Here is a 19918-nt window from a genome sequence, read left to right on the forward strand (position 1 = left end):
GGCTATTAATATAAAGATTTAAAAGTACAATTAATAAATCAATAATAATAAAATATTAATTGGGTGATAGTATGAATAGGATGATAAAAATTGAACCATTCAAGATAAATTATATAAATTCCCTAATATTACATGATAATTTGAGTATGTATAATTAAATTACCAATATATATATACCAAAAAAAGAAAAAAAAAAAGAAAAAAAAAACCCATTTGTATTTACGATCTTGTTCATTCTTGATTTTCCCGACTAACAAAAATAAATTTAATGTTTGTAGTATTCCAATAAAACTAATGAATAATTAAATGGAGAAATGTATCACCCTTGCGTTCTTAACTTATAAATTTAAATACTAATATATCTAATATATTTATATATGTATATCTTTTATGTAAAGGCAACTAAAGAGCTGCGAGCTATGGGTGTTAAGTGCTTAATCTTTGGCATGATGACTTCTGAATCCAAGTTTGACATTCAAGCATTCTTAGAAGCCGGTTTAGATGAATGTATTCTGAAACCGCTGGATTTTGTGAAAATTGATAATGCACTCAAGAGCCTCGAAAAGTGATACAGAAAAATTATTGGTACAACAAATGAAATATGTAAAATATGCTTAATAAATTATATTTAGTATTTGGTACTTAAATGGTGTAATCCTGATTTCAATATTTTTTCATTTTGTTTTTCACAATTTTCATTCAATACATTTATGATTAAACTATATAATATTTCATAGGAAAATTCTACGTAGTAACCCTTTATTATTGCGTTTTTTGCGTTGTGCCTCTTCATAGAAGTTCACATAGTAACCCTCAGAATTAGTGACCTTACAGTGATCTTGCATTTAACGGATTTCGTTATATTAATTCAATCACCATTAGGAGGCCCACTGTCCATTTATTAATATTTTTTAGTCGATTTACGTGTTGAAAAATGTATCGTTATAGGTTTTGGGGTCATTTCGACTCTTATGGATCCAAATTGAGCTCAGATTTGGCAAAAAAAAAGTCTCGTTTTACGTATTAAGAAATGTCTCGATTTGCTCGCTAGTTTTTTAGCCGCAGAAATTGTTCAAGTAAGGTTTAAGGTCAGTTTAGGTAATTCTTAAGGAACCAAAAGTGAGATCAAAATCGGCAAAAAAATATATGTAATTGTCTCGTTTAACGTGTCAATTGTGTTATGTCTTAACACGCCAAATGGGACATTGCGTTTTTTTTCTTCTTCTAATTCCGAACTTAATTTGGAACTAATAAAACAAACCTAAACCTTATCCGAGCAATTTTTCACTGCTAAATAAATAATGACACGCAAATTGTGACATTTCTTAATAAGCAAAACAAGGTATTTAGGGCTTGTTTGGTTCACCTTATTTTTGCTAATCTGATCTGATCTGGTCTGGTCTGGCCTGGTTTGGTCTGATCTGATTTGGTCTGGTCTGATCTGAATGTCAGATTTGACCAAACTTTGACCTTAAATATACGATAATGTATACGGAAGAAATACATCAAGTGGAGTCTTGTTAGATTCGTAATAATGTGTATTATATTAATGTGTGATTTTTATAATTTTTTTCATTACGAAATTAAAGATATTTAGTAATAAAAAATTGCACATAAAACGATGATCTGATCTGAACTTATTTTTTCTGAATAAGTAAAAATAAGTTGAACTAAACAAGGCCTTACGTTATTTTTTTTTTTTCCAAATCTGAGCTTAATTTGGACGCTTAATGTCTTAAAGGCCAAAATGACCACAAACTCTTTAAACATTTTCCTACACGCAAATTGAAAAAATATTAATAAGTGATTATTGGGCCCCACTAACGGTGATTGAATCCACATAACGAAATTTGTTAATGTCAAGGTAACAACAAGGTCATAACATGATTTATACCTAAAGGTTACCATGTGTAACTTCCAATAAGAGGGAGCACAATGTGAAAAACGCAATAATAGAGGGTCATAATGTAGAATTTCCTTATTTTATATACTACCTCCATTAATAGTTATTTGCAACAAAGGGGGGTCAGCGCAGACTCCTAGGCAAAACTTCAAAAACATGATTATTGAAAGTTATGGACATTTAATTAACTATTAATCAAATTTAAAAAATAAAAAAAAATAAAAATAAACAATTACAATTTAAACAGAATTTCCCAGAACCACCACCACACGCTACCCAGAACCCATGAACCACCACCCACGCCACCCAGAAGTCATCGGTGTCCACCCAATAACCACCGAAATCCACCCAACAACCACAAAATCCACCCAACAACCACCGAAATCCACCCAACAACCACCGAATCCACCCAACAATCAGCAAAAACCACCCACGAACCGCGAAATCCACCTAAGAACCACCGAAATCCATGAATCACGAACTACGAAAATCACCCAACAACCACCGAAATCCACCCAATAACCACAAAATCGACCCAACAACCACGAAATTCACCCAACAACCACCGAAATTCACCCACGAACCACCCCCACAAACCTGCAAATCCACCCACAAGCCACCAAATCCAACCACAAATCAAGCAAACCACCCAAGATTAACCAGATCTGAAACCCACTATTAGGCTGAATTTATATTTGAAGAAAGATGAAAGATTAAGATGATGAAATAAGAGATGTAGGAGGAGAGAGAAAGATGAACTGAGAGATGAAGGAGGAGAGAGAGAAAAAAATAATAATTTAGATTAAGGTTATAATATTTTGTAATTATGTGTAGTATTATGTGCTAATAATTTTTAAATGAGAGTATTTTAGTCATTTTAACAGAAAAAAGTTACTAAAATAGGAAAGATTTGTTGCAAATAATAGTTAGCACCCTTTTTTGGTAAATGTTGCAAATAACTGTTAACGGAGGTAATATTAAGAGTACACATTATTATTAAATCAAAGTTGCACATATATATATATAGATAAAGTAAATATTTATATTCTTATATATTGGTTAGTATATTTAATCAAACATCAAAGTTTTTGGTCCATAACAATAAGTTTTTATAGAAACACATAAATAAAAGAACATAGTGGCCAAGAGAGTATTTACCTTCTCTACAATACAGAATAGGCTGGAGTTTATAAAGGTCTTCATTCTATGTATTTTATAAATTTCAATGAAATATACATTTTATTTTATGTAGGTCGAGAATAAAAATTGGTTAACAATTAGTAAACTACACTTTCAAGTATCTTACTTGATTTGCATAAATTTTGATTCTCCAATATGATAGAAATGTATCCCTCGGTACACATCAAAGACGTGGGTGACATTAATACATGTGTAAAACCCACATCAAAGATGGCCAGATGCACAGTTTACATGCTTAAATTCTATACCAGCAAACAACTGGCACAGCAGGCTCACAACTCTATTCCCTATCTCGACCAAAAATACCGCCTTAAATGTCTTTGCACATTTCGTTTTCTTGAAATTGAGATGCCCTAAGTCTTCGTGATAAAAAGTACCTCAGCCAACCATCTGCTTTGCTTCTATGTTAACTTTCCAATGACAGACCATGTTTATCTATCTGCTCAAGTTCTACAACCATACCAATGCGAGCTTGAGCTTCCATAAACAAGATGAACCAAACCCCAAAAGCACGTGGGGCCACGAACCAAACCTGACGAAGGTCAGTGTCGCTTACTTACCTCCAACTTGCAATATGAAGACTTTTGAATCTTTCATAGCACGTTACATTCTCATGCTCTTTTCCCACTGACCAGCAGACCTCTAGTTGCCAACCAGGAAACCACATTGAAATTCTTGGAGAGTTCCAAAGCAAAAACCTGCTCTCCATCCTTGGTCGAAAAGCTCTAGTCCACATGCCATATCATGGCTATCTTCTGTATGAGTGGGTGTAAGTTTTATAACTATCTTGCCAATAGCGCCTGCTGCTACTCCTCTCAAATGGATAGCCTTGACTATAATGCTCAGAGTATCTCCTTGAATTAGTTCTAATATTACTGTTCTCCTTAAGCGCTTTTCTCATATCCTCTTCATCATCATACTCTTCACGCTGAAATATGAAAAAAGAAAAGAGGTCGTTTGAGAGGCTGAACCACTGAAGGGCAATTACATGCTAGCCTAGAGAAGAATAGTAAATATGCAAACAACATATAATGAAAGAAATTGCATCAATAGGTCAAACCAATTTTAGGTCTTGTGACCAAGGGATGTCAAGCATTAGTGTTGTGTAACATTGGCTCCAAGGCACGAATCTCTATCCTTAGTTCCTTATCGATTTGGGATGTATATAAAATGAGACAGTTTTTGGGTTACTTATTGATTTCATGATTAAAGATAAACAAATTTCTGAACAATGATAAATATTACTCCTCCCATCCCAGTTTAAGTTAACATTAGTATGTGGCCCAAAGATAAGAGAAAAAGTAGAAACAAAAAACCAGGAAAAATAAAATGTTGACTCCGTGATGGAACACAACTTTTCTGAAGATTTACACTCTTAGCTATCATCACAAAATTAGTTATCATCCCAAAATTTCATTCATCGATCTCATCGTTGTCGAGGTAAATCTAATCATATAAATAACAATATATTCTAATTTGACATATGCATAAACAATTTAAAGCCCAAACAATTGTTACTGAATTTGATGTAAAATTTCTTATTCTATTTTTTAAAATATATGAAATACCACATGCTAGGTCGTCAGAACTCAAAACTGGAGGGATTATTAAGATAAAACCAGAATTACCTTTGTTGGATCTGATAGCACAGCATATGCCTCACCAATCATTTTAAACAGTCTATCTGAATCCTTATGAACCAAATCTGCAATGTCCTTCCAGTGACGCCCTTCTTCTCCAACTTCACCACTTTTTACTAGGGACTGAGCAGCCTGCATGCATACAGGACATCAGTAACCCAACATTTTCATTGAGTAGTATCTCATTGGTTAAGTAGTATCTCATCGATCAAGTGAAAGATGCTAAGGCCAGGATTAGCTATACAAGAATAGACTCGTTTAACATACCAAATACATGCTTTTTTTCATATAAAAAATTCCCAGGTTCATAACAACAGAATCAAAAAAGCAGAAATTGCTGTACCTTGTCAGGGTGATGTCTAAGTGCTGCCTTCCTGTAAGCCTTCTTGATTTCAGAAACTGTATCAGATTTTTTAACTCCCCTGCAATGGAAATTAACAATTGAGACAGAATGAGCGACAAGATGCAAAAACAATTTTGTCAACTGAGACAGAAAGAATTTGACTGGCAAAAGCAACATGTTACTAGTTACTTTTATCTAGCAATTATGTTTGAAGAATCATCCTAGGGATTGAAACCATGTACATAAACAGAGAGAGTGAAAAAGGATTAGGGAGGCAATGGGTGAGATAAAAGTTGGAGACTAACTAGGAGAGTGGTAGCCTAAAGCTACTAGTTTGTAAAAAGCTATAATATTTGCAATAAAAAATCAATCTTTCCCTCTCAAAATTCCTGTTATTTTGTTTAAGCACTAGCAATTTTTCTTCAAAAACAAAAAGTTCGCAGTAATTTGAGTCCATTACAAATCATTAGTTAATGAAACAATTCTATACCCCATCTCAACCACACCCCAAATAGAGGAGCTTAAAATCAGTTACTCACAAAATGAGGTAAAGGTCCAATGGGGTATCTCTTTTTGTTTCTTCCTCCATCAGGTAAAGCCGCTGCTGTAATTGCCTTAACTCCTTCCCATTTCCAGAACCAGATTGTTTTGATTTTTCAGCAGATTGCTTCTGATGAAGGGGCAAAAGTCTCTGGAGATCAGCAGCAGCTTGTTTGTAGTCTCTAATCATTTCATGCAAAGTTGCTCTTCTAGAAACTGCCTGAAGGACAGAAAACAAGGAGTTATGAAACATCAATTAGGGAAGAGAATGGTCTGCAAATTTAGTTAGACTAGATAGTTACATAAAGGCAAGGGTCACAAGTTCTGGGAACTACTCTACAGAAGAATATGCACCTGACATAAGCATATACTACCTACATTTTCTTTGACTTGCAACACAGCCTTTAGGCACCAGAATTAGTGAAGGTGAACAAACTATTTTATCAAATAATTTTAGCACCAGATTTAGGGAAGGGTTAGGTTCCATGCGTAAAAAACTAATTTTGATTAATTTGTTCGTTTACATTATATAATTTCGACCTCAAAGAGCGTGCTACAAGGCTATGTTGCAAGTAAATAAAAATGAAAGTGTGTGTGTGCGTGTGCGTGTGCGAGTGCGTGCGCGTGAGTGTAACAAAAAAGTAAAAAACAGCAGCATTATTTCAGACCTTGGCATAGTTTTCATCAAGGGCAATCGCTAAGCTGCAATCTGATATTGCGTCAGGGATTTGGCCCAAAGCTTGGTGTGCAGCAGCACGATTGCAAAAGCAGATTGCTGCAAATGGGCGGGCTTCCATACCACTCAATATAGCCGAGGTATAATGTTCAATAGCCTCTGCATGTTTTCCAGAGTGAAATGCAGTATTACCAGCACTCTGCAGAAAAGAAGCATGACGAATTGACGATAGATTAAAGATCAAGGACAATTCGCAACACATTTCAGTACAGAGAAGATATAGTTGCAAAAAAAGAAATTGAAATTACTAAGAGATATCAAGGGCAAGGAAGCTCAAAATCAAAGGCAGAAGAAAGAAACATGAAGATTATAAAGAATTTGTCATTGCTTCAAGGATGAGCAGACCACAGAAGCAAAAGACAGAAAATAGTGAAGAAACAATGTTTCTCCTTTCTTTCTTTATATAGAAGAATATGCACCTGAAGTATGCATAGTGCATATACATATACTTCTCGTTTTCTTTTAAATGCAACACAACTTCTTGACAGGTTTTTTAGGAGTTGAATAGAGTAGATAAACGAGCGACTTTATCAAAATAATTTGAACACCAAAATTAAAGAAGGGTTAGTAGCTACGTGTATAAATTATTTCAAATAATTTGCCCATTTACATTGCTTAATCTCTTCCTCAAAGTGTGTGCCAAGAAGGTATGTCGTAAAGTATGAATACGAAACAGTGCTTATATGTGATAATATCATTGATTACCCTAATAATTTACAACACTCGAAAATGTTCTGTTACCTGAAGACAGCAGTCATGCAGGATATGGAAATTTCTCATCACACACCAATCAAAAAATCCACGCAAACTTCCAAATACTCAATTAAACTGATAATGACAATTGGGCACAATATTACAATCATAAAGAGAGTACCACTGTCTACAGGCGTACCTTCTGCTTAAGCAGCTCATGAATAGTGAGAGCTAATGGGTCTGATGCTCCCTGTGTTTTGTTCCTGAACCGATACAAAATATAAGTATAGCACAGAATTTTAACATCTAAAATATACTAGTAACAACAAAGGGAGGAGAAGTGCCCCAATAATTAAAAAAATGAAAAAGAAAAAAAAAAGAGAGAGAGAGAAGCTGCTGCATTAAATTGAGCGTCCAAAGAGTTGTTAAAGATAGGATGTGTGATTATCAAGATGGTGAAAATGTATATTTGACTTACTCATGCTTCTCCAGAAGATCAAGGGCCACCTCAAGGTTTCCAAGATGAAATTGGCACTTTGATAAGGTACAGTATCTCCATAGACTTTCATTTGAAGAGCCATCAACCTTGGAATTTCTAGAAGTTGTAGTCTTAAAGTTCTTTTCAGCAAAATCAAGTGTTTTCTGGCATAGTGCTATTGCCTCCTCATGCCTAGATAGCTGGAAACAAAACAGGAAATAGCATATGGTTAAACTATGGCCTCCAGATTTATTCCATACACCATGAACTGGAAAAGATGTACAAGTTGCATCACATACCATGCAAAGTGCCTGAGCTTTCATTTCAAGTAGTTTTTCAGAGTTTATACTTATTGCCAATGCTTCAGCAATATGTTGCAAGGCATCAGAAGCAGCTTCAGAAGTCTTGAGTTTCAAAAGTTCAGCAGAACGCCTGGTGCACTCAATCACTTTCTGCAAATCAATACAGGTGGGAATCAAGTCAGCTGGAGATATAAATAGTGCAAAAATATGACACTATTTTTAACAAAGGGGCACTCGAGGAGAAAGAAACTGTAGAATCTTTCTTTACATACACGCAAGATGACGAGGCAATGGAACTATTGAGAACACACTGACACACTTAATTCCAAATACTTTCTTTTATGAGTTAAGCCATTTTCTGTTCTTTCAAAACATTTATACTATGTATGTCACTACAACATTACTTACAGTGGAAATTTGTGCTAATTTATAATTTCACATAGAATTCATGTTTGGCTTTTTAATACAGGCAACCTAGTGTCACAAACTTTGCTCACCTACTCAACAGATGTAATATCTAAAGGCCAAAGGGAAATAATTGAATTCTTATTTCAGTTGTTTGGAGTATAGAGTGTAAAAAAAGATAAGAAAATCTGCACAGAAACATATGCCCATGCGTCGATTTTCTCACACTAAAATTGCTAGATGCATAATAAATTTAATAAGCAGACAAAAGTGAGAGAAGTCTTTAGCACGACAAGTTAATATATCTACCTGAGACTTTTGAATCCCATCAGAAGCTGAAATGACAACTTTTCTGTCCAGACAAATAACATTACTATCGCCCATGTATTTGCCAAAGCATTGCATGGCTTCCTCCACCTCTCCCAGCAGAAGATAACAGCTGAGACAGAAGAAAAATTTAAATGACATTGTGATAAATTACAAATGCAGCCAGTCCATCAGTAAACACCAAAATTTGAGACCCTACTTAATTATGGGATAGAAAGTGAGGGCTAAGGTTAATCTTGGGTCAAGGCTCTAAAATAAAAGCAAAAGCATTCTTAATGCTAGAGTATTACAGAGATAAGTTCGATCACAATTATATAAATAATACACTTTTAAAGCGCATGGCAACTAGCCTAAGGAAATTCTGTACAAGTTACACTGTTGCACGAGTTGATTTAATTATGCAATTTATGATGACTATCAGAAGCAGAAGTTTGTATTCATGGTGTAAGTGTATTATAAATTTTCCTTGGAAAGCCAAGGACTTCAACAGCTACAATTTACACCTACGATAAACTAGAGTTACAGTACAGATATAAACAGAATAACTGTACAATGACCAGCTATGGGACACAGAAGCAGACAGATAAAAGATATGACCTGGAGCAACACCCCTTGGTTGCAAATGGTATATTCGTTACTCATTACATGTAAACTGTAAAAATACTAGCATTCATAGAAAAAGGAGAATAATGCTTACACAAGTGCAACAAACTGGGTTTAAATGTAGCAAAACTGTTTGCAGCAATAGACAACAGATAATTGAAAAGACAATTTTTAATCAAGAATTAAAAACAGGAGTAAATTTTGACAGGGAAATTTATGATAATGGTAAAGAATAACGTATTGGAGTCACCAACATATGACAACAAAAACCTGATAAAAGGTGTTATGAACACCAAGTAAGCAAGGTTTATCTTTACTGAAACACATGGATTTTTCAGTTAAGCAATCAAACGTTTATTATCTAATACCTAGAACACAGCATTTTAGGCAATAGTTACTTGTTACAGCAAGAAAAAGAAAAAGTATGCTATGTACTGACAATAGAGGGAGGGGGAATTTTGGTAGTTGCATTATGATCTAGTGGCTTGGGTAATAAGCTAGTTAGGGAAATCACTATAAATGAGAGTTAATTAGAGAGATAGGATTTATAGTGATAATTGATGAGGACTTTGGAGTTCGGAGTAGCTTAGTAAGATAAAAATGGGAGAGAATCAAGCCTCTCAAAAGTTTGAATGATCCTTTTATTGCTGTTTTCCAGAGATTTATTTATCAAACATCCTTTTGTTGCTTTAATTTCTACCATTCATCTTTGAATCTGTCCAAAGCTATGTTATTTTATAGCAAAATGCTATGATCAGTCATAATTAATGATAGTTAATGAAGGAAAAAAAAACGGATATAGGTGTTAACTACAACATATTATTATCTATATTAATCTCAGGAAGAGCCCCAAACTTGGTCCAAGCTAATAAGAACTAAGGTTGCATACATAATTACATATTGAAATTCCTAAACCTGCAAGTGGCTAGACCCATACTTGGTGTTTTTATACTATATGGAAGACTAGTACAGTACATCTAAGGATCACAGCAAAGAACAATTAGGAAATGCATTCAATCACAGTTCCAGGCAGGAAGGAGAAGAACTATAAAAGTCTAAATTTGAAACAGATAAACTTACTTTCCAGCTCTTATCTGTGCTCTATGGAAAGAAGCATCAAGCTTAACCGCCATATTGCAATCTTGTATGGCCTCTCTTACCCTACCAAGAGCCATCCTTGTTGCAGCACGGTTACTGTAACAACGCACAAGAGGTCTGAAGGCGGCATCTGATGCATCTCCCGGAGGGATGCAATTCACCCCCCATGTATAGAATTCCTCAGCTTTAGAGAGCTCCCCCTTTTCATAGGCTTCATTTCCCCTGAAGAAAAGATTTAAATAATCAAAAGCTGCAATTACCAAAGGGAGAAAATACGAGTAGTAATAAAAAAAAGATAACAGTGTTTCCAAAAGAAGGGAAGTCCTCAAATAATTAGCCTTCATGCACAAAAAATATATACCTCCTTCGCCACTTCTCACAAGCTTTTTCGGCACCACTATATGCTTCAGACTCATGCTCTTCACCAGCTTCAGTTTCACGCTTATCCTTGCTTGAGGAAAAGAAGTTTCCACCAGCACCCTGCAACTTACTGAGAAGAGGAGTACTATCCAAGGAAGAACCTTGGACCCTAGATGCACTACCAGTTATAGAAACAGGTTTCATACGGTACTTCTTCCTCTGTGAGCGCTTCAAAGATGAAACATGATCCTGAGCAGCAGTTGATGTAGTGAATGTAAACTTGGCTGCATCTCTACTAGCTTTGTCAGAACTGATAGAAAACTGGACCTCATTACCCCCATAGCCATTAATTTTAGATCTGATGTCAGTACTAGAATCATGTAGTTCTGATTCTGTGTGCACAGCAAATGGTTTTTCAGCTGTTACCTTAGTTTGACAAGTTTCATGATGGCTACTAATAGGCACATCATTATTTGAATTAGTGTCCTCATAAGGGGAAAAGTCCATGGGTGAATAACATTCAGATGCTTCTTGGCCTTGAGTAGCACTAGCACCTTCACTAGATAGCGGGGTTTGTACAGGGTGCAGCTTAGTGGATTTTGACTGCTTTGATTTTCCCTTCGTTTTCCTCAAATTTTTGTCTTTCAAACCTCGAGTCTTTAGATAAGACTCTGCCTTTCTACCTAACCCACTAGTAAAATTAGCAGAGAAGGATAATGAGGCATCTTGAGGTAATTCAAACTCTGAGAAAGACACTCCAAATCCCTCAGGCAAACCTGAAGAACTTGACTCCACCTTCCTCTCACTCGAGTACGAGTGTACCTCAGGTTTTGCATTACATGTTTCAGCTTCTAAGCTTGAAAAAGAGAATGACGAAGAAAGCACATCTTCATTTACTCTTGCTCCATCATTTTTAGCTGGAAAACCAGATGATTGAGAGCTAGAACCCCCCATCTTAGCGAAGTTCCCAATGCTTCCAAACACGAAGGCACTATCATCGAAATTTCTAGACCCAAAGGCACCCATCTTACCCTCAAAAACACCCTCCCCATTTCCATTCAAATTCTTAGCATTCACATCACTTTTCAATGGCACAGAACCTTCACCACACGCATCCAAACTTTTCCCACCAGTCTTAAACACAAAAGGCTGATCCCCACCTTTCGTTGCATTTAAATTATTCAATTTATGAGAAACATTGTCTTCAGTATCACATCTTTCCTTCTCAATTTTCAATTTCTGCAACTCATTCAATAGTTCTGCCCCAATTTCACCATTTTTTACAGTATTACCACCAATTTGATCCTTGGCACTTGCACCAAAGCTAAATGCAACACCATCTGAGCAATAATTATCTTTATTTGCCTTATTCTCACTAAAGCTAAATTCTTTCTTATTCAAATTACTATCTCTAAACCCAAAAATTGATGCTTCTGCTGCTACATTACTATCAAAAATAAATTTATTACTATTACTATCATTCATATTCGAATTCGAAACCCCAAAAACAAAACCCACATTTTGAAACTGACAAACAAAACTATTACCATTAGAATTAGAACGATCTGAAGTATCAGCATTTAGGGAACTTACTGATCGGAAAGGGTTGATCCCCGAACCGGGTTCCGACAAACCCGAAGATGGTTTCGAGCTCTTCCTCTGCTTAACAAGCCTGGGCTTGGACCGGGCCGACGAAGAAACCCGGCCCACAGCTGGTAATGAGGTAGAAGAAGAAGAGGAAGACCCAGTATTGAAGCTACAACCGTTACTAAAATGGGTTGCAGTAGTAGCAGAAGCAGTAGCTCTAGCTCCTCCGGCATTGGTGGGACCATTTTGGGAATTGAAATTGAAATCCGAGGGAGGTCGGGAATCTACCGAAACCGCCGGAGGAGGCATGATTTCCGGCGGAAATGCGGCATACAATTGAAAATTAGGGTTTATGGAGAGAGATTAGGGATTTGGGGAAAAGGGGATTTTGGGGGTTTTGAAGGAGGAGAAGAGGGAGAAAGAGGGAAGAGTGGGAAATGGAGAGTTTTGGGAATTCTCGAGAAGGTTTGGTTTTTGCTTTTCGTGTTGTTGTTGATGATTGATTGATTCTTTTGAACTTCTTTCTCTTCAATTTTGAATCAAGTGCATGACGTTAGAGCTTCCAAGGGTAATTCTACTAATTTTAGGCGGCGGTTAGGTGAATGAGCCACTATTATTACACTATGGCCTTGTTAGGTTAATGTAGGAAGTAAATTCCCATGGAAAATTCTAGTTCATAAGAAATTACTTCCTTTATTAAAATTCCTAGGAATTACATAAATATTTTTTGTTATCATGTGCTAATTTGAATTCTAGGAATTGTGATTGACCAAGGGAGGGGTGGGTAAGTAACTTCCCATATTTTGTGAGAAGTGAAAAATTCCATGAATTGTGACTTCCCTCATTTTTTATTTTTAATGTTAACCAATCAACACACCCAAAAGGAAATTCATGGAAATTTTAAATGCCCATGAGAACTAAAGGCAACCAAACAACACCTATGACTATTTCATGAACTACATACTCCATTAGACCATTATTACAAATAGCAACATAATATAAAAAGGATTACAGTTGTTAAACAAAGTATAGTAACCATAACTTCTTTTCTTTCTTGGACGGCTAAAGCATTTTGGCAAAGAAGGGGGTGAATCTTATCTTTTGTCTCTGATACGATACTAACAGATAAAACCAGGGTGAGTATAAGCCTTGAATGAGCATCTTTTCCTTTGCTGCTGGTTTCCACGACGGGCACTGTGATTGTAATTGGGTCACCATCTTCCTTGTCTTTGCTACATGTAACGGGTTGGAAACTTGCTCGGGATTTAAAGCCAATGAGAAGGAATCATTGATTGACTTGCATATAAATACATTACGATGATGCTCATTCTACACTATTTTGAGCTTCTCCACCTAAAACTGCTCCGAAACAATAAGGGAGGACATTGTTCCTCTCTCGATTCTCCCTTGCTCGTTTTCCTAGACTCTCAGAGATGGCTTTAGCTTCATCACTTTGAGGCCGCTCTTGGTCAATGATGATTGGGGAATGGGCATAGGATAACGTATTTCCTTGATTTCCTTCTTCTGAGATATTCTTTTCCTTGGTTGTTATTCAAATGAACAACCATGAATCCTTGCTTCGAAATAAACAATGGGATTTCCCTTATTTTAATGATAGATAGTCCTTTTTTGACATAAAAATAATGGAGCCCAGCCTTCTTCGATTAACAAACCAATACTTAGGCTCTGCCATATTGAGAATTTTAGGGAGGTTAATTTTACATCGGCCTCTATGCATAGTATATCATCCTCGCTTGAAGGGCCATCCTCTTTCATCCTTTCTTGGAGACACTTCTTATTTAATTGTCATTTAAAGAGTAAAAACTAACCTAGGTTAATTGATTGGGTGCACAACAAACCCATGCATATTCATGATTTTATTGTAAGGTTAAGTAAATCAATAAATGATTCAAAAATATCTCTTTAAATCTTTATAATATACCTCCATTAATTTTTAGTTGCAACAAATAAATATTTTGTATCTCACAAAAAAATACTCCTATGTTGCAACTAAAAGTTAATGGAGGATATCTCTGATTATAGTTAAAGAATATTGCTATATTCTTAGGATTATTTAAATTAATATAACCTAAACGCAGTAATGAACAACATTGATATTATTTACTTTTTATTCGCTTTTTAACTACTAAAGATTTGACCATCTTTTAGTTAAATCATCGTCAAATTATTGCAGCAATTAATGAACCTATAACCATACATTATTATAGAAATCAACATTAACAACCATTTTCAGTATTATTATTATTAACATTATTTAGTTTAGTGTGAAAAACAATATTTTGATTGAATTTTATCATATTTTTTATTGAAAATTTGAATTTTAACACCACAAAAAACACAAAAATGATTTTTAACACAATGAAAAAAATTTATTTTAATAGCACAAAAAATTTTAAAAATTGGATTTTACCACCACTTAATTAATTTTGTCCAAGAATCCGTGTAGCGAGGGCCACAGTGACATGTGTTCCCATGTTATTGGCCAAAAAAAGAAAACTATAAAATCCTAGCCCCATCATCGGTACCTCCTTCTCTACCCCCCTCACCTAGTACACCCACCGTCTCGCCCTACCTCTAGTGTACTCCTTCCCCCAGCCTAAACCCACCCTACTTCTAGACTACCAGAACTGGCCACCCCCTCCCTTTCCCTAAGCGGCCCTAAACCACCCCTGCCCCCTTCCCCAACAAATGGCCACGAAGTCGGCCACTAATGGTCGAATCGGCCGGATTAGGCCACTCGGCTAGCAATTGCTAAAGTTGTGAGACACACGACCAAACTAAAAAAAAAAAAAAAAATCTGGGTATGGCTAGCTATGGAGCTCGCATTGTGCGCATTACCTACCCTAGTTTCATTGAAATTTATAAGTTACATAGAATGAAAAACTAAATATTTGTTATAATCTTTCAAAAGATATGTTGACACTTAAACATGCAATATAAGAAGCCTATTTTATATTGGTAGGAAGATAAATACTTTTTTTGCCTCAATTTTCTTTAATTTATGCCTTTAAAAATAAATTATCGTTTAGAGCTGAAATAATCTTTGATTGTATATTCTGATCAATAATATAAGAAAAAAAAATCATTATGTGCTATTTTGATAGGTTTAATAATGTGTACTCTTCAATATATGAAATTTTTGTATTGTTTAATCATAGATAAATTGATTGAAACTAAAAAATAAAAATAAAAATAAAAAATGAAACATCATATCGAAACCAGGAGTACAATATTTAAGTATTAAATACTAAACATAGTTTACTTATTTCAATTTTGTGTCAAATTTCTCTTGGTATCACTTTTCGAGGCGCTTGAGTATGTTTTCAATCTTCACAAAATCCAGTGGCTTTGGAAAATATTCATCTAAACCGGCTTCTACAAATGCTTGAATGTCAGACTTTGATTCAGAGCTCGTCACGCCAAATATCAAGCACTTAACGCCCATAGCTCGTAACTCTTTAGTTGCCTTCACATAAGAGAATTAATTTAAATATTAAAAAAAATAGTATTCATAATTAAGTAATAATGCAAGGGTGATAATTTTTCCCATTGAAATTATAGTCCATTACTTTAATTGAAATGCTGCAAACAATAATAATTTTTAATTTGGAATATGAGGAATGAACCACATTGCAATTATTAAAAAAAAATCTTGAATATAAAGTTTTTTTTTTATAGAATTGTAATTAATATTAATTATAAATACATATAATATAATTTATCTCGTACATAATAATTCAAATTTTATTATCTTATTCATACTATCACCCAATTAACACTTTATCTATATCCTTATTTTGCCTAAAATGCTATATTTATCATTACTAATTTATTAATAGCCTTAGAGCATTAAGAGAGATGTTGTTAACATCAACATATGTAACATTTTTATTACGAAAAGGTATTAAGATACTACAAAAAAGATTACCTGAATCCCATCCATTATCGGCATTTCCATATCCATGACAATAACATCAAAAGAATTGCCTTCGCTGAAAGTGTTCACGGCCTCTTGACCATTTTCCACGACCTTAGTTTTAAACCCTTTCTTGTTAAGCAACATTTCTTCAATCTTTCTAATGACAACATTATCGTCTACAACTAATGCAGTAAACTTATTCTCTTCATTCATGCTACTATCTCCAACCGTTTTAGACATGTCTGAAAAACACACATAATCAAAATATTAACAATGACAACCAAATAAGTAAAGGAGAAAAATTAGAGGGTATAGCCTATATAAAAATAATACATTTATTGCATGAAAATGACTAAATTTTAAAATATTATGAAAATTCACTTCTAGTTTTAACACATGCAATGATAACGAATATTATTGTTGCTTGTATCAAATATTAATTATCCTAGGTTGATAATAATGGCATTGATTAGAGATCAACTCTTCCTAAAGCACACTATAAGGGGAAAGGAGAATTTTGAAGAAAAGTATTTAAGATTACCTTTTTGCCAATGAATTGATCTGAATTGAAGCATACTCAGTGTTTTTTTTATTGTTTTTATATTGAAATAAGTGTCAAGCACAAAATCAAGATGGCCTTGAGAAACAGAATCCGATGTGATACGATTTATTTAAAATAAAAAGTATATATGTTGATTTGATTTTGTATTACACACCCAGGATAATATACTTTGTAGTTCTTATCAACCTTGCAACTATCAAGATTTATTGATTAGACTTCAAAATCAGAATTAATTAACTATATGACAAATAATCTAACTCTTTTACAAGGATTACATAGATACCGTATCTGATGTTTAAACTGTATCATATTGGCTTGACATTTTGTACTTAATCCAAACTGGTTCATGAAATCATTTATCTTTTCACAAGATTTTGTTGAAAATTTTAAGTTCTTAACATTGAAACAAAATCAAATCTACAATAAACGATCAAACCGGTCTCATATATTATATTGAGATAGAAACTAGAATTATATGTAAACATTTTATCAACTAATCCTTATGTCTTTATTGTGTTACGATTAATATTATTTTTTTTCGCTATTTTAATTTTGTACCTTTAATTCATCCCCGTACCTTCAATCGTGATTCTTGATCGTATAGATTTAGTAATCTCATGGATTATGAATGGGGTGTAACCTTTATGGATAAAAATTTGTGGTTGTCTTGTCCCTTTTGGTAAAATTAGGGCCGAGAAAAACTACCTGAAAACCGAAAATCCAAAAACCCGATCCGTAACCGTTCCAAATATTAGGGTATCCAATCCGATAACCATAACAGTTCATGTAATACCCCGGAAATTCCTTTATTTTAAATTACTCTTTTTATTCTAATTAAAACCATTTTAAGGAAATAACCAAAATATTACCGTTACCGTGATAACAGTTAAGGCTATTTTTCAAAGTCACACATCGGAAGTCTAAATAATAAACCAACTTTTAAAATAAAACTTGAGTTCACAACCTCAAAACAAAATATAAATCACAAATTGGAACCATTCTAAACATGGCCCTTTTAAAATTCAACTTTAAATAACACATAAGGTAAGTCCATAATAAAATAATTCAAAACATAAAACTAGGAAAGCATAACAAGTAACTCTCGGTACTTATTCCCATCATGCTCTTCATGCTTCAAGTACCTGTCACTTCCCCTTTATTTCAACCCTCTACTCACCATATAAATGGGTCATAGTAGGGCCAACCAAAGGAAGCCAAACACAAACACAAAAGTATGAATTAGCAAAAGCTAAGTACATATGCACCACACTAACATGAATATCCTATCAATAAGAATAGTAATAAAACATGCTTGCCATACAATCACAGTCAACTTACCTTTGACTATTAACTAGCAATATTAATTATTAATTAATATCTTTTGGATTACGCATCGAACGCGTTTCATTCATTAAAAATATAGCCCATTAAAAATGGAGCTTCCAACCAGGGAGCTACCCCAATTGGCACCTACTATGTCACACCTTGGTGACGGTATTCCAGTGCATAAATAATAATAAAAGAAAGTACAACGTCCTGTACCCCTGTAGAAGATATGGTTAAATATAAAACCCCATAACTCCCTTCATATGTTCATACTCAAGGTATATACGTTCCAAGAGTTTTGGTGCGTATCCTTTTACACTTTACGTGATTTACCAATTTAACATGTGAAGACTCCAACCAATCAATCAAGAATAAACATAATAATCATCAACACATACTTCCAATTAATTCTTGAATTAATTAGTGAGCACATACTATTTATTTTAATTAAGATTTCTTGCCTAGTTTTGTGCACAAAATTGCACGATTACTACCTTGGTGCATAGAATGCACTAATAAACTTTCTTGACTCGATCTCAACTTACTTGAGTGAGCAAATAAATAAACTAACTTCTTTAACTCAACACCAATAATAATTGGGTGAGAATAAAATTCATGAATCATGTTTCATAATTCTAATTATACCTCTTTTAAACATACATAAATCTTGCTTATTAATTTCATGCTTCCTTGATACTCAAAAATAAAACATACTTCCATGATTCACATATATTCAACTTGTATCATGCTTCAAATATCATATACACATGCTTGCATAATAATTCATGTCCAACCAACATCAATTCCAAGCATATAATCAACTAAACATGCTATTAATTCATCACTTCAATCATAATTCACAAACCTAGCATGATACTACTGACAGGCTAAAGTCGTATCACCTAATCAAAACAAGAGATGGAATTAAACAAAGAATTGTAGAGAGAGAAAATAAAAGTTTAAGAGGAGAGAGAGAAAAGTTAGAGAGAGAAAGAGAGAGAGAGTAAGGGAAGGGAGAAAAGAATACTAAACTCGCTTAACAAAAGCGTATCTATACTAAGCTCGAAAATCCTAAGTTAAAACAACTTAAACGACGCTTAAACTTCTCCTCAGAAACACGCGCCCGATCGGGCGAGGCACTGCCCGATCGGGCCCGCCTTTTTTTCTTCGTGGGTTTCCCTTCTCGCGCCCGGTCGGGCGCGCCTTCGGGCAGAGACCCTTGCACCGGGCGGTGACATTTTGGGCTACTTGGACTCCTTATTTGGGCTTGTAACTCGGCCCAAACCAAATATCCTCCTTAGGGCTTTAATCATTCGGTCCAACGCCTCATCTTCTCATAAGTCGAGCCCTTAATCACCGGTTCGATGACTCTAACCGATCTTGGGCTACGAAAGACGGTCGTGCTCCTCCAATGCTCGTAGTCGCTTCATAAAATCCCGGAAAAATGCTCCAAGAGTGCAATTCCCTATAAAACTCAACCAAAACTACGAAAACACTAGAAAACACATATTAGTAATAAAAGTGGCTCTAAAGAGCCAAAAGCACTGCTAATTATGACCAAGGGACGGGGGTAAAACATTATACATAATAGACATATCAAACTCCCCCAAGCCAAACCTTTGCTTGTCCCTAAGCAATGATCTTATCAATGAATAAATAAATGCATGCCTCACCCCAAATAGTCAAAATCAAGCATAAACAATTCAAGGCAGATCTAATAAACATGCTTCAACATCAACCAATGTCATCCATCCAATCACTCATCCTCCCTAACAATTGTCAAGTAGAGCTAACCACAAGAGCATATAGAATTCAAGACTAGTGCTCACACACTCAAATCTCATTTATGTGGCGAGTAAAAGATGTACTCGATCG

General features: G+C 34.7%; 1 protein-coding gene and 1 pseudogene across 1 annotated transcript; both read right to left on the reverse strand.

Moving 5' to 3' along the window:
- Nucleotides 1-3029: 3029 nt before the first annotated feature.
- LOC145583264 (uncharacterized) lies at nt 3030-12734 on the reverse strand. Its single transcript, XM_081640469.1, has 11 exons — nt 10630-12734; nt 10251-10490; nt 8550-8679; nt 7833-7985; nt 7534-7733; nt 7255-7318; nt 6295-6501; nt 5626-5846; nt 5087-5165; nt 4732-4875; nt 3030-4031 (listed from the first exon to the last, which is right to left on the reverse strand). Exons 1-11 carry the CDS (start codon nt 12522-12524, stop codon nt 3852-3854), a joined length of 3513 nt encoding a protein of 1170 aa, XP_081496595.1. The 5' UTR covers nt 12525-12734; the 3' UTR covers nt 3030-3851.
- Nucleotides 12735-15531: 2797 nt separating this feature from the next.
- On the reverse strand, nt 15532-16395 carry LOC145581342 (two-component response regulator 24 pseudogene; annotated as a pseudogene).
- Nucleotides 16396-19918: the final 3523 nt, after the last annotated feature.

The sequence above is a fragment of the Chenopodium album genome, chromosome 15 (assembly GCF_948465745.1).
Source record: "Chenopodium album chromosome 15, dcCheAlbu1.1, whole genome shotgun sequence".
Classification (NCBI taxonomy): domain Eukaryota; kingdom Viridiplantae; phylum Streptophyta; class Magnoliopsida; order Caryophyllales; family Amaranthaceae; genus Chenopodium; species Chenopodium album.